Below are 16,921 nucleotides of genomic sequence, written 5' to 3' on the forward strand. Positions count from 1 at the left end.
TGTCATGGCGGCGCCCATGCCGCGGCCTAGCGGGAACGCGGCGTGCTACACGCCCGCTATCACAGGAGCGCTCCCAGGCCCAGGATGGCGTCTGATGGCAGAGACGCGGATGACAGATGAACGCAGGGACCCAGGACGGAGTCCGCAGCGGCGGACAGATGTCAGCTTGGTGAGTCGATTCCTGACACACAGTCTGTAAGGGTTATACAGAAAAGAAACTGTGTGGCGTGTTAAGTGAGCGATTATAGTTAATATTGCTCACATTTATAGAAATTGTGTGAGTTGTTTTATTGCGTCCGCACATAAGTACACGTGGTACGGAACGTTAGGACAGCGTACCCAAAACGTGCACGTGGGGCAAGGCCGCACACGTGGCATAGAGGTACGCACGGTTGCGTAATTACGCAAGCTTGCGTAGCGTTGTGTGCGCATAATAAAACCACACAATAGTTCGTTTAGTTTAAAGGTGGGACAGTAGCGACGCTACAATAGCACAAGATTGCCCAGTTTCCAAAGTTTAGTATAAAACTCTTATTTACTGTATTGCCTCTGGGAGTAAAACTGCTTATCTGAATGAATGATAATTTTCTGTACAGAAAAACCAAAGTGTATTTGAGTGAGCGAACGTAGGAGCGAGTGGAAATTTGAACCCAGGAATTCGGAATCTCGTCGTGTGGTACATCAAGTGAGTGGAAACTTGGTGGCGTGAGGCGGCTGACTCACGTTAGTATAAGGTTTAAAACGCAAATCGTGAGGTGATTTGTAGCGGAGCGTGATAGTGCATTGTATTGCGAAGTATTTGAAATAAAAAGGTTTTTTTTTGGTATTACGCTCCGGACTGAGGGTCCCAGTTTGTACAACAGCCCGTGATCGTACGGCAGATAGATAACAAGTACCTATACGCTGTGCGATTGGACCGCGCATTTGTGGATGCGATATATATAGCGCAACTGGATACCCCTTTACGTGCATTGCGTAAAATCGCGGTACCATTAGCACTGTATAGAGCATAAGCAATTGTGATTTGTGTATAAGTGTATAGGGAGTTTTCGCTGGTCTCTCTCAGGAAAATCTCCAGCGGTGTATACACCGTTCACTGGAATAGGTAAGTCACTCCTAAACACTTCCAGTGAATAGAAATCAGATAGGGATCTCACTGGGTACGCGGTGGTCATTCTTGGAGTGAGCCGTGGTACCCGGCAGAGAAGGAGTGGGTGAAAGCACTCTAAGAACTTTCACAGTCTATTCGTTGTGCATTGGGGATTGCATAATAAGGAAAAAGTCCGCGATGGGATCCAATTGCACAAGCGGTGGACGTTTAGCCAGGGTTCAGGTTGAGGTGCCGCAGCCCTAGGGGTCAGCGAGGTTTGTTATGTGTGGTAAATATGGATCACACACTGAAGACTTTTTGTCTGAATGGGTACGTATGACTGACAAAGATAGGGTACCATTCCCTAAATTGGGCAGTTTTGAACCAGAGGTATTGCAGAATTTAAGGATAAGGATATGTTTCATAAAATCCAGAAAACAAAGGATTAGACATACAGATTGTTTAAATTTATGGCGACAAGAGGGGGATATACAAAGAGAATTAGCTCGCGCAGCAGGTTCCAAACCTAGCGAGAAAATAATGGCGACAGCACCACCACCCCCATATATTGTGGGGGAGAAAGTGGCTACAGACAATGGCACATTGGTACAAGATAAGAGTGTAATTGATAAATGTACTAATGCTAACCCTTGCCAGTTGTATCCCATTTTAAATTTTCCCCAGGACTGCGAGCAGGAAGATGAGCCCAGTACGATATTGGCACTCTCTCTAGCAGCCACCATACAAGACACTCAGGTGGGCACGGCCCAACCAACAAGAGCAGTAGTCAGGGCCCCTAGCGGAGGGATAAGTGAGGTTGTGTCCACAGGTAAGTATGGTACCATACATTATGCAGAAACCATAGCACCCCACATTGTAGAATTAAACCAGAATGATGTAATTGAATTAAATCCTGTCAGGGTGATTGCAGTCCCCATTGGGAAGACTGACGCTCAGGGAGTCACTCCCATCAGGAACATTGCCATGCATTGTCCCTGGTCCCGGACAGAATTAAGGTCAATTATGTCAGAATTTCCTGATCCCAGGAAAGATCTAGTCACATGCCAGAGGTTCATTAAAGCGTTAGGTAACGCCACCGTACCCACCAACAAAGATTGGCGAACAGTGCTACGGGTATGCTTACCCTCCAATATTGACCTCGCAAAGTTCATAACTGATTGTAAGTTAGACGCAGAGGTACCTCTCACTGAGGAGTACACTCAGGAGAATGTGCGGCAAATAAATCTGCAATTAGGAGTATATTTCCCTACTGTTGTCAAATGGAATACAGGTTGAGTATCCCTTATCCAAAATGCTTGGGACCAGAGGTATTTTGGATATCGGATTTTTCCGTATTTTGGAATAATTGCACACCATAATGAGATATCATGGTGATGGGACCTAAATCTAAGCACAGAATGCATTTATGTTTCATATACACCTTATACACACAACCTGAAGGTCATTTTAGACAATATTTTTTATAACTTTGCGCATTAAACAAAGTGTGTGTACAAACACACAATTAATTTATGTTTCATATACACCTTATACACACAGCCTGAAGGTCATTTAATACAATATTATTAATAACTTTGTGTATTAAACAAAGTTTGTGTACATTGAGCCATCAAAAAACAAAGGTTTCACTATCTCACTCTCACTCAAAAAAGTCCGTATTTCGGAATATTCCGTATTTCGGAATATATGGATATGGGATACTCAACCTGTAAAATCTTTTCCATAAGACAAAAGGAAGGTGAAACGGCATCTGAATATTTCCATCAAGCACTGCAGGAAATGGCTAGATATACTGGGATCGAGGACATTAGGGAAAACGCACACCACAGGCAGGTAGCCATTTCTGTATTAATGGACGGGTTGAAGGACACACTGAGGACAAGGGTACAGACCTCTCTACCAAACTGGAGAGGTATCTCAGTGGCTGCATTGAGAGAGTCCGCTATCGAGCATGATAGGAACATCGTTAAACACAGGGAGTCACATGGGGAGAAACTGGTGACTGTAAGTATAGGTGCCCTTAGCACAAAGCGACATCAGCCGAAACCCCAGACCCCTGATGGTAAGTCACGTGAAGCAACATGCTATAATTGTAACAAGGTAGGACACTACGCAAGGGAATGTAGAAATAAAGGTTCACATAATGTATACCGACCCCCTAGACCAGGATATGAACCACACTACAATACACATAATTGGGATCAGGTACCGCATAGGAGAAGCTACGAGCCACACGCAGGGGAAACAAGGAGGTACCCACCTAGGAGGGACTGGCAGACCTCTGAAAATTCTCAGCTACCCCCTTCACATATTGTAGCTGCCAATGCGCTGCGGGAGGGTCTCAACACACAATAGGGGTTGGGCCACACCTGTAGTCTGCAGCCAGTGAAGTTGATTGCTAGCCTTGGTAGTGAACCTGAGGTCACGGTTGATGTAGCTGGTATACCATTACCTTTTCTTGTAGACACAGGGGCGGCCCGGTCAGTGTTAAATTCGACTGTAGGTATAAAAACCACGGGTAAAACAATTGCGGCAATGGGAGTAACACGAACAGTGCAACACTACCCTTTGAGTAGACCTGCAGAGATTACGATAGGGCCCTTGCAAACCAAGCATTCTTTTTTGCTAGCTGCAGCGGCTCCGACGAACCTGCTTGGAAGAGATTTATTGTGTAAAATGCGGTGTGTCATATACTGTACTCCTAAGGGTGTCTTCTTGGATATACCTGAGAATCACGTTCAGGAAGTACAAGACATATTAGACACCCCTCAAAGGCTAATGTCGCATTCTGCTGTTATAGACAAGTGTCCAGCAAAGGTAGAGGAAATTATCTCACAAATACCAGGTTCCCTTTGGACCAAAGATGGACAAGACACTGGATTGATGGAGAATGTAGCTCCGGTAGTAGTGCAAGTAAAAGACGGTAGGATAGCTACAAAAATCCCTCAGTATCCTCTGAAGCCAGAGGTAGAATTAGGAGTGTACCCCGTCATAGAGCGGTTGCTACAACAGGGCATACTAGTCAGGACGTCCAGCACTGCCAATAGTCCCATCTTCCCTGTGAAAAAGAGTGGGGGGAGGGGTTACAGGCTAGTGCAGGATCTAAGGGGGATAAACAAGATAGTTGAGAGCCAATTCCCCGTAGTGCCCAATCCAGCTGTCATCCTCATGCAAATTCCCCCTACTGCAAAATTTTCCACTGTCATTGACCTCTGTTCTGCCTTCTTTTCTGTCCCTCTGCACCCTGACAGCCAATACCTCTTTGCATTTACATACAGGGGAATACAGTACACCGGGACTCGTCTCCCCCAAGGTTTCATTGACAGCCCAAGTATTTTTTCCCAGGCTTTGCATGACTGTTTACAATCCTTTCAACCTGAGAGCGGATCAGTATTAATACAGTATGTCGATGACTTATTGCTGTGTTCTGATTCACTCGAATCGTCCTTGAAAGACACGAAACAGCTTCTGTTTCATCTTTCCCATACGGGACACAAGGTTTCAAAGGATAAATTACAGCTGTGCCAGACCAGGGTAAAATATTTGGGACATTGCTTGACTCAAGGACTTAGACATCTCACCGCTGATAGAATACAGGCGATTCGCGACATGACTCTGCCACAAACCCAGCAACAGATCCGCACTTTCCTTGGAATGTGTGGGTACTGCTGAAACTGGATCCCAGGATTCTCCATACTGGCTTTACCTTTGCAAGAAATGGTCTCCTCGAACAAACCAGATCGTATCTCGCACACAGATGAGTCCGAACTGGCCTTTGAGAGACTCAAACAGTGCCTATCACAGGCACCTGCATTAGGTATGCCAGATTATGGGAAGCCCTTTGAATTATACGGTACAGAAAGTGCAGGGTGTGCAGCAGGAGTTTTAACCCAGAGACATGGTGATGCCAGCAGGCCGGTAGCTTACTACAGTGCACAGTTGGACACCGTAGCACAGTCTCTCCCCACATGCTTACGAAGTGTTGCAGCGATAGCTTTGCTAGTAAGTAAAAGCGAAGACGTAGTGTTAGGACACAACCTGACCATCCATACACCTCATGCTGTATCAGCCTTACTCAACTCTGCCCAAACCAGACATGTCTCATCTGCTCGGTTTACAAAGTGGGAATTAGCACTAATGGCCCCTGTAAACATCACCATAAAGAGATGCAGCGCACTAAATCCTGCAACTTATCTGCCGGGTGTGCCTGGACAGACACAAAGGGTGGAGGATGAGAATGATGGTGAAGGAGGATTTAGTGCAGATACTGATACGCATGATTGTATGGAATACCTGAATCAGACTTTTACTGCGAGACCTGACATCAGTGACAACCCACTGGAAGGCGTAGACTTTACCTTTTACACTGACGGCAGTTGCCACAGACAGACGGACTCGGGAGACTTGTGTACTGGATACGCAGTTGTAGATAACAGAGGTATCATAGAAGCTGAACCCCTGGGCCCACCGCACTCAGCACAAGTTGCTGAGTTGGTCGCCCTAACCAGAGCGTGTGAATTGGCCAAGGGTAAGTCAGCTAATATATACACAGATTCTAGGTATGCCTTTGGAGTGGTGCATGATTTCGGGGCCCTATGGTGCCTCAGAAATTTCATGACGGCAGCTGGCACACCTGTAGCGCATGCGTCCTACATAAAAAGGCTTCTAACAGCGATACAAGAACCAGACAGAGTGGCTGTTATCAAGTGCAAAGCACACACTTACAACCAAGATCCAATCTCACTTGGTAACAGCCGGACAGACGAAGCTGCTAAATCAGCAGCCAGCACCCCCATACAAACGAACATCACATCACTGATGACATTCAACACAATCAACACAAAAAAATTAATTGAAATGCAAAATTTGTGTTCTCCACAGGAAAAGGCGGTCTGGAGGTCAAAGGGGTATGACCAGGAGTCTGGACAGGTGGACACGGTAAGCCAGTGGCCCCCAGAGCATATCTTCCAAGCTTAGCTGAGGCGGCACACGGCCTGACTCATTTGGGTAAAGAGGGTATGTGTAAGCTGGTGAGAGCCTACTGGTGTGCGCCAGGATTCTCTTCTCATGCAGGTAAGAGAGCAATGACATGTCTTACTTGCTTGAGGAAGAATATTGGAAAGTCAATACCAACAGAGCCATCCCATATCCCTCCGACAGACGGCCCTTTTCAAGTAATACAAATTGATTTCATACAGTTATCACCCTGTAGGAATTTAAAATATGTGTTAGTCTGTATTGATGTATTTTCCAACTGGGTAGAAGCGTTCCCTGCCGCCACAAATACTGCTACGTTCACTGCAAAGAAAATTGTGCAGGAATTTGTGTGTAGATATGGTATCCCTAGAATAATTGAAAGCGATAGGGGTACCCATATTCACAGGTGAAGTCTTTCAGGTAATGTGCAAACTGATGGGAATTAATAGCAAACTGCATACTCCGTACTGACCACAGGCGAGTGCGAAGGTGGAGAGAATGAACAGCACTATTAAGAACAAGCTGAGCTAAGTGATGGCTAAGACTGGATTGTTGTGGCCAGAAGCTTTGCCACTAGTATTGTACAGCATCAGAACCACTTCCAGGTCCCCCCTTAACCGATCACCCTTTGAGAATCTTTTTGGCCGACAACCTCATGTAATGATAGACCCCCAGGATGATTTGAAATGCAATAACGAAGTGACTGTAAAATATTTGGTTAGGATGAGCCAGCAGCTGAGGAATCAAAATAGAAATCTAAAGCTGGTGATTCCTGACCTACCGAACAGTAATTGTCATGACATTGAACCTGGGGATTATGTAATGATTCGAAATTTTCTACGCTAAGGTTGCCTCATTGACAGGTGGGAAGGACCGTACCAAGTCTTGCTAACCAGCACGACAACATTAAAGGTTGCCGAAAGAGAGACTTGGGTCCACTCGTCCCACTGTAAGAAGGTCGCTGACCCGGAGAGAACCCGTGACAAAAAGCAGAGAGTAGAGAACATCGTATCACTGGAGTGTCTGTTCCGGGAAGGTTGAGAGGCAGGACTGTTGAGACGGCACCTGAGCGCGGAGAACAACAAGACCAGAGGCGGCTGTCGCACCAGTTTTTTTTTTTTCTCCATCTTCCACTACCCTCCTTCTCTTTCTCCCCCTTCTTGTTTCCCTTCTCTTCCCTTAACAAGATGGACTTACCCCAAGAGACTGCGTTCCGGGTTTTCCTGTTAATCCTGTTGTTGATCAGGACAGTCTGTTTCGGTGAGGGTCCCAGAGAGGTCGAGAAAGGATCTGGAATGGGTTCTAATGGCGAGGATGGATTTGTAGAATCTCAAGAGCGACACATCACTCGAGCAAAGGCGAGTATCAGAAAGCGCTCTGGTAGTCAGGGAGCTCGGAGGCACTGTGAAGGGTTATTGTCTGAGGAAAATTGCATTTGTAGGAATTGTGAGAACATAGTCGAGGATGGGTGCATCCAGAGATGTCAGTCCAGCCTTAATATCGACATGGACCGTCATCCATTGAGTGATTACCACTCACTAATGGGTAAGGTCTTAAACCAGACAGAATGCTGGGTGTGCTCACAAGTACCTCAAGGTCAGAGCAAGTCAGGATTAGTACCGTACCCTTTAGCAATAAATGAGGTACTCGAATTACGGGGGAGACCGGTGGACAAGAAATTCAATAGTTCTAGGCCCCCTAGCTTGAAGCTCCAACAGTATCATGTAGATAGATCCTTATTATGTTTCAATATTTCCAATTACCGAAAACCGGGAAATTGGGAAGTGACGTGGAATAACCAGACAATGACCTTTTCGCACAGAGTTGATAGGATACCCATAGACTCTGAACTTGTACACCAAATAGCCAACAGTGGAAGGTATTTCCGGTATAGGTATACTCGAGGAAGCAAGACCATGTGGGTTGGAGAAGTATCACCAGGGTACTGTGCTCATATCATCCAGCCCGATACTTGTACTGAGCAGATGGGAGGACTAGGGATTGGGTTTTTCACTTGGAAAGTTTGTAATATGGTAATGTCATATTCTGTCCCCTATGTTCTCCCCGATGATGCCTATTTCATATGTGGGAGGAAGGCGTACAAGTGGCTTGCCCCGAGCTCAGAGGGATTGTGTTACATTGGAAGAGTGTTGCCAGAGGTCATGACCATAACCCATGATAAGATGAAAGATGTTCACCGCAGTGCTCAGGCTCCTTACACTCATACTCACTATGAACACATCGTCAAGAGACACCTCAGAGAGGACAGAGCACGTAGCCTCTGATTTGATCCACGAATCCACCGGGATTCAATTCATTCTCGCATTAGACATCACCCGTACTGCCAGAGGAATTATAAATTATAGGTATATCCATGCGCTAGCAAACTTGATAGATAATATCACTGAGATGTATGACGACACCTTCAGATATACGGGAATGGAGTTACAAGCTTACAAGACGGAAATGATCCAGCACAGGATGGTCCTAAATTATATCACAGCCGTGACGGGTGAGTACTGTGTCACTTTGGCAACTCAGTATGGTGTGAAGTGCTGTACGTATATTACAAACAGCACTGACGACCCCACAGAGATTATCGATCAAAAGATGGATGATATATTGCAGTTGAAGTGGGAGTTCCGGAGGAGACACAACCTTACCCTGACGGCTGTGGGTAATGAGCTGACCGGCTGGGTCTCATGGCTGAACCCACGAAATTGGTTCTCAGGATTAGGAGAGTGGGCTCAAAATGTTATTATGAGTGTAGGGAATTTTCTCCTTTGTATCCTGGGAGTCGTCATAATTATTGGCTTGATATTTAGGTGTGTTCAAATTCTGACGCGGCGCAAGCACGGCACAAATTTGATGAGTCTAAGGAGCGAGGGCATTGATATAGCAGCAGATTTAATTTACGACCCATCCATAGAGACAGTGTTATGATAAGGATTGCAAATGAATTCCATGGCCTGTTTCTTTCACCCGTTTTTCCTTTGTCTCCCCCTCTGCCCAGATACACCCATCCGGAAAAGACATCAGCCCTACCCAAGAATGTTTATGAAAATGTTATGTGAATGTATTTTAGATATGTCTCTTATCTTCATCTCTACAACCTTCAGTTAATGACACACATAGTCGACAGGTGATATCCACATATACTAGCACTCACATATGTTCCCCCTCCATGTATCATCAACTAAATGTGCACCCCATTTGTTGGAACAAGAAGCCGAAAAGAGCTCGGTATTGTTTGTTGGCCCACTTACAGACCCTTAATACGGAATGAGAAGGATTTAATGTATACTTCGCAATACCTCGAAGCTTATTTAGAACATATACGGCACGATGATACACGCCCCTCAGACATGGATTCATACATACATACTTTTTACTATCCCACTAGGTCATACATTTCCTACCTACCACTCTCCCCCGACCATCCAAAACGTCTGTAGATACTGTGTAGATATTTTTCTGTTTAGTGATTAGATAGTGGCAGTTATTGGTGACTGACAAAGGGTGGACTGTCAAAGTCGAAAAATATTGCAGTACACACATCACGTACAAACAACACACAGATGGCCTCCGCGCGTGTACTTGTTCTGCTGTGCGTGCACATATTCGCAATTTGCGTATGGTCGCTCCCACGGTCGTGCGCATCAGCGCGTGGTATGGGTATTTACGGTAGAGTTTGTGAACGCATGGAGAGCTATCAAAACACATTACATATTTAATCCAAATAGTGCACAATGTACACATAGTCCCCCTGCACCACACCAGAAAATAACAACAGTTTAAATGGTTTCAGAACAAAGGGATTCACCTTTACAGGATAAGAGGGGACAGACTAAGGTTATAAGGTGGTGTTTGGTATCCAGCTGTAGGGTATTTTAAGGGTAACATTCCGGTGTTGGTCTGCGGAAGATCGCATGTTCCTGCGGATAGTTATGTGCAGAAGCAGAATATAGATATAAACTGTATTTACTGTATATTATGTATGCGGCGGGAATCCAGAGGAGACCACCCACAAGAGCAGTTGGGAAAGACATCGCTTACCTTTTCAAATCAACCTATGACCTCTCCTGTACCGTAAAAGTGCATTCCTGTGTCCAATGGACAAAGGGATTACAGTATCCATTGTATTGCTTTTGGAAGAATTGTATAAATAAAGCCTGCTGCAGCCTGGCCTGGCACAAGACTCACAAAGTTATCTATCAGATGACCGGGGACCGGCCGGGTTGCGCAAGCGATTCCAATCACGTATGTACATTGACTGTAGCCATTATTCTGTTATATTGTCTTGTATTGTAGTGTATGATTTGTATTGTAAACCCCCTTTCAGCATATATTACGCTGTGGTGTCGGAAACCAGTGGTTTAACTACAAATCGGTGTTGTGTCTTCCTTTTCCTGCTAAGGTTTAAGAGTGTATTAGTAACGCATCGCATTGCTGTATAAGGTTTAAAGTGTATCTCTGGGTGTGTGCGCGCTGTGTGTACTTTGTACCCCCAGCGCGGTGTTTGTACGCTAAGTCCGTACAGTGATACGGGACTCCGTGCGCAAACAGTGTATAAAGTACGTAGCGTGTGTATTAAGTATAGCGGCCGCAGCGGCTAAAGGTTTAAAGTGTATTTAAGGTGTGTTTAAGGTATAGCTTTCTTTCCTGTAAGATAATCGACATTATCAGTAGGATGCATATTTAGACATAAAAACAGTCTTTATAGAATATCAACTAGGTAAAAGTAGGTTAAAAACACAGTGACTCTATACTTAAAAAGAAAAGCTACAGTAACAAGCTCACCAAATGTAAGTTTCTGGAATAAACAGCAACAGACTTCTTGGATTTTCTCACTATTTGGAAATGTTTTCATTGCATCCATTATTATGTTGTAACACCTTACATTGCCAGACATAAGCACTTCCACATTACTGGCTGCAAGATAGAAATGAAAGACAGTAATATTTTATATCCATCGTAATAAAGGCGTTCAGAAATAAATCTGCTTATTTAAATTATACAATGTATAGATTCCCAGTTAGATCACAAAGTTTCTACACACACAAAAATATGTCTTGATGATGTAGAGAAAATACCTCAAAGGCTCCTTGCAAAATAAAAATATCTAAAATCTTGAATTAGAGTAACATAACAATTAAAAATGCTTAACTCTGATAGGATTGGAGCTATGTATTGCAAACAGAAGTATTTAAACAAGGACACAGTCTAAATAGTCTAAAGTTTACGAAGTTTTATTGTCCTGTTAGAGTAATGTAATTGTTAAGACAATACATTTTCCATTCTCCAAGCTGTGGAAATGCACTCAATTAATTTGAAGTGTATCTGAGTTAAGCACATTCCGCTTTGCCATCTCTCTTCCACCAAGATAAACAATAGAAGTTTGGTTATGTACTAGAAAATAGGATTATGGTACTTAACAGATAAATCCCTTTATTTGAATCCATAGGGGTCATTGGAGGGGTGTAGTATGGTATGCCGGCGGCCGGGCTCCCGGCGACCAGCATACCAGCGCCGGAAGTCCGACCGCCGGCATACCGTCAGCGTGGCGAGCGCAAATGAGCCCCTTGCAGGGTTGCTGTGCTCGCCACACTGCGGGCACGGTGGCGCGCTATGCGGGTACGGTGGCGCGCTATGCGCGCCATGCTATTTTTTTCTCCCTCCACTGGGGTCATGGACCCCCACGAGAGAGAAAAAGGACGGTATGTTGGCTGTCGGGATTCCGGCGCCGGTATACTGTGCGCCGGGATCCCGACAGTCGGCATACTGAAGACCACCCCATTGGAGTACTCTTGGGATATGGACGGGGCGTTAGCAGGGATAGGCACATTTAAATATTTAAATTAGTAACCCTCCTCCGCCTCCATACTCCCAAGATACCTCAGTGTTTTTTCCTGAGCCGAACAGGACCAAAAGAGAGGATGAACAATGGAGAATTACATATAACATTATATAATAACAGATAACTAGAAAGTTGACACGACAACAGATAACAATCAGCGCAACATTCAAACAAGCCGGTGATAATGTGTTACCATAAGATATACCGAACTTACCCAAAGACAGGTGAAACTGCTCTGGACAGGCATCCAGTGACCCCTATGAACTCTTGGGACTTACCAAAATTTCCCCCTTGGGAGGAAGAGATGTTTGGCACCTGTAACACTAGACGTCCAAAGCTAGATGCTGATGCCGCAAGAGTATCAAACTTGTAAAAGCGTACAAACGTGTGCACTGACGACCATCTAGCCGCACGGCAAAGTTGTGTCGTGGAAGCCCCACGACCTGCTGTCCATGATGTTCCCACAGAATGCGTGGAATGTGCTGAAATAGATGCAGGCAGTTGCAAACTAGCCTGAAAGTAAGCTTGACGAATGGTCAGCTTAATCCATCTAGCCAAGGTCTGTTTGGAGACTGGCCAACCTATCTTGACTGCATCATAGAGAACAAACAATGTATCTGTTTTACGTACTGTTGATTTTCGGGCTCCAGAAATGCGAAACGCACGAACCACATCCAGAGTAGCAGGAGTTCCTGAACCTTCTGAGAAAACAGGAACTACAATTGGTTGATTTATAAAAAAAGAGGATACGATTTATGAAAAACGGGATTCGTCCAAAGTTCTGCTCTGTCATCATGAAACACTAGATACGGTGATTTGCATGAAGCTATGGCTAATAGAAAAACTGTTTTCCAAGTTAGAAACTTAACATCCACTTGTTGTAAAGGTTCAAAAAAAAAAGAAATCTAAAACTAGATTCAAGTCCCATGGAGCTGTAGGTGGTATAAACGGAGGTTGAACTCTAAAGACACCTTGTAGAAACGTATGCTCTGTTGGCAAAAGAGACGAACGGCACTGAAAGAAAATTGACAAAGCAGAAACCTGCACCTTTAGTGTCGCTAAACGTAGTCATCCATCTAATCCCATCTGTAAAAATAGCAAAAGACGGAATACAGTAATTTGAAAGAAGATGTCGGAAACTTCCCAGATTCACACCAACCAATATAAGCTCTCCAAATCCTGTGATAATGAGCTGCTGTAAGTGGCTTCCTAGGACGTAACATTGTTGGTATAACAGACTCCGGAATGCCCTCTCGTCTTAAGAGAGCGGTTTCAACAGCCACCCTCTCAAACGCAGCCGCTCTAAATCAGGGTAAAGAAACGGACCCTGTTGCAGAAGGTCTGGACATAGCGGAAGTGGCCATGAATCGTGCGAGTAGACAGCGGAGATCCGAGAACCATGCTCTCCGAGGCCAATGAGGCGCCACTAGTAGGACGGTCGTGGACTCTCTTTTGATCCACTTTAGCAACGGAGGAAGCAGCGGAAATGGTGGAAATAGATACACGAGGCTGTACGGATACACTATTGTGAGAGCGTCCACTGCCACTGCCTTTGGATCTCTTGTTCTGGACACATACCTGGGTGTCTGATGATTTTGGCAAGATGCCATTAGATCCACCTGTGGGTCACCCCGCCACTGGACTAACATCTGGAACACTTCTGAATGTAAGGCACATTCTCCTAGATGAAAGTTCTGACGACTGAGATAATCTGCTTCCCAGTTGTCCACTCCCGGAATGAACACTGCCGATAATATCACTTGGCGATGCTCGGCCCAATTAAGAATTCGAGCAACTTCTCGCATGGCCATGCAACTTCGATTTCCTCCTTATTTGTTGATGTATGCAACTGCCGTTGCGTTGTCCGACTGAACCTGAACAGTCTGAGACTTGAGTATGTGAACTGCCTGTTGCAGAGTGTTGTAAAAGGCCCTGAGTTCCAGGACATTTATTGACAGTAATATTTCTCAGTCTGACCATAAACCCTGAAGCTGACAATGTAGGACTATTGCTCCCCAACCTCTGACACCAGCATTTGTCATCAGAATTATCCAATTTCAGACTCTGAACCTTTTTCCCCGTGGTGAGATTTTGTATTTGGAGCCACCAGAGTAGCAATACTCTGGCCCTTGGAGACAACCGCACTATCTGATGAATTAGTAGATGAAAGCCTGACCACTGTGCGAGAAAAACTAGCTGAAAAGGACGTGAGTGAAATCTTCCGAACTGCAGTGCTTCGAAAGACACCACCATCTTTCCTAACAGTCGAATGGACAAGTGCACCGAGACTTTGAGCACTAACTGTACCAGTTGACGAATACTTTGTTCTTTCTCTTCTGGCAGGTAAATTCATCGATCTACCGTATCCAGAATCATTCCCAGAAATTGAATTTGTGGAGACGGGACCAGGCTTGATATTTTGAAGTTGCCAATCCAACTGTGCTGAACTAGTACATTGTACGTCAGTAAGGCATTTTGAAGGAGTATTTGTTGAGACAACGTCTTGGTGAGAAGGTCGTCTAAGTACAGAAGTATTATCACTCCCAGAGATCTGAGATGAGCTATCATCACAGACATCACTTTTGTGAATACACGAGGCGCTCATGAGAGGCCAAACGGTAGTCTGAAATTGATAATGGGTTTGTTGTACTGCAAACCTTAAGTACGCCTGATGCGGTGGCCAAATTGGAATGTATATTCCAGTGGTTCTAAACCTGCAATCACTGACCACAGGACTTCCAGCTTGAATTCGTAGCAAGTGACGTACTGATTGAGCCCCCTTTAGGTTCAATATCGGTGTGACCGAGCCATACGGCTTTGGTACTACAAAAAGATTGGAATAATAACTATGACCCTGTTGGTGAACTGGTACCTGAAACAAGACTGCTGAATCTACGAGAGATTGAATAGCGGTTTGTAGAACCGCTTTCTTGTCTACTGACGCAGGCAGACCTGTCGTGAAAAAAAAACTTTGGTGGTAGACAAGCGAACTCTATTTTTTTTTAACCTTTGCACACTAAATTGTGGATTCATTCAACTGTGGATTCGAGATGGCTGGAAGCCCGTCATGCCACTGATTTGTCAGCTGGCTTTGTTTCCCGACGACGGTAAGTGGTTTGTTGAAAACCACGTTCTCTAACACGTCTACTCTGTACAGTTGTTCCTCGAGCACGGCCTCGAAAAAAACTGAGGTCTAAAAGATCTGAACGCTGGTCCAGAGTACTTCCTTTTAGGTACTGGTATAGGCAACAGTAGCAACACAGATTTTACCTCAGTAGCCTGAGAAATCCATTTGTATAATTTTGGACTAAATAACATATCGCCAGTGTAAGGCAACGCCTCTATTCCACGTTTCGACTCAGCCTCAGCCCGCCAAGACCACAACCAAAGCGCCCAACGGGCCACAATAATAGAGGCTGATATCCAAGAACTTACTTGTCCAACATCCATAGATGCCATAGCCAAATACTCAGTCGATTTGCAAATGTGATCGGTTAGAAGTAGAAGATGGTCTGTTGAAAAATCTTGTTGTAGGCCTAACGTGAAATATTCTGCCAATGCAACTACAAACTTGTTAACCCAAATTTCAACTAAAGCAGGTCTAAGCAACACTGCTGCTGCATAAATGAACTTTAGCATGGCCGGCAGGTTAAGCTCTGACAAGTCCTTAAGCATCGTTGCAGCTAGAACTGGAATAGTAAATTTTTTTGAAAGTGTTGACACTGAAAAATCAACTGGTTGCAAATGTTCCCATTTAGGGGGTAATTCCAAGTTGATCACAGTAGGAATTTTTTTTAGCAGTTGGGCAAAACCATGTGCACTGCAGGGGGAGAAAAATAAGATTTTACTCACCGGTAAATCTATTTCTCGTAGTCCGTAGTGGATGCTGGAGACTCCGTAAGGACCATGGGGATTAGCGGCTCCGCAGGAGACTGGGCACAACTAAAGAAAGCTTTAGGACTACCTGGTGTGCACTGGCTCCTCCCACTAAAACCCTCCTCCAGACCTCAGTTAGGATACTGTGCCCGGAAGAGCTGACACAATAAGGAAGGATTTTGAATCCCGGGTAAGACTCATACCAGCCACACCAATCACACCGTATAACTCGTGATACTATACCGTTAACAGTATGATAACAACTGAGCCTCTCAACAGATGGCTCAACAATAACCCTTTAGTTAGGCAATAACTATATACAAGTATTGCAGACAATCCGCACTTGGGATGGGCGTCCAGCATCCACTACGGACAACGAGAAATAGATTTACCGGTGAGTAAAATCTTATTTTCTCTAACGTCCTAAGTGGATGCTGGGGACTCCGTAAGGACCATGGGGATTATACCAAAGCTCCCAAACGGGCGGGAGAGTGCGGATGACTCTGCAGCACCGAATGAGCAAACTCTAGGTCCTCCTCAGCCATGGTATCAAACTTGTAGACTCTTGCAAGAGTGTTTAAAACTGACCAAGTAACAGCTCGGCAAATTTGTAAAGCCGAGACCCCTCGAGCAGCCGCCCAAGAAGAGCCCACTTTCCTCGTGGAATGGGCTTTCACAGATTTAGGGTGCGGCAGTCCAGCCGCAGAATGTGCAAGTTGAATCGTGCTACAGATCCAGCGAGCAATAGTCTGCTTAGAAGCAGGAGCACCCAGCTTGTTGGGTGCATACAGGATAAATAGCGAGTCAGTTTTCCTGACTCCAGCCGTCCTGGAAACATATACTTTTCAGGGCCCTGACTACGTCCAGAAACTTGGAATCCTCCAAGTCCCAAGTAGCCGCAGGCACCACAATAGGTTGGTTCACATGAAAAACTGCTACCACCTTAGGAAGGAATTGGGAACGAGTCCTCAATTCCGCCTTATCCATATAAAATACAGATAAGGCTTTTGCATGACAAAGCCGCCAATTCTGATACACGCCCGGCCGACGCCAAGGCCCACAGCATGACCACTTTCCACGTGAGGTATTGTAGCTCCACA

At 45.0% G+C, this 16,921-nt stretch overlaps 1 protein-coding gene across 4 annotated transcripts in view; it reads right to left on the reverse strand.

The window, feature by feature from the left end:
* LRRK2 (leucine rich repeat kinase 2) overlaps positions 1-16,921 on the reverse strand; it is a 469,339-nt gene that overhangs the window by 350,375 nt on the left and 102,043 nt on the right. For all 4 annotated transcript variants that reach the window (XM_063927081.1, XM_063927083.1, XM_063927080.1 and 1 more), the window contains exon 8: positions 10,889-11,020. In XM_063927081.1, coding sequence (XP_063783151.1) covers positions 10,889-11,020 — 132 coding nt within the window. The remainder of the gene's footprint in view (positions 1-10,888; positions 11,021-16,921) is intronic.

Source organism: Pseudophryne corroboree, chromosome 6, assembly GCF_028390025.1.
Source record: "Pseudophryne corroboree isolate aPseCor3 chromosome 6, aPseCor3.hap2, whole genome shotgun sequence".
NCBI lineage: Eukaryota > Metazoa > Chordata > Amphibia > Anura > Myobatrachidae > Pseudophryne > Pseudophryne corroboree.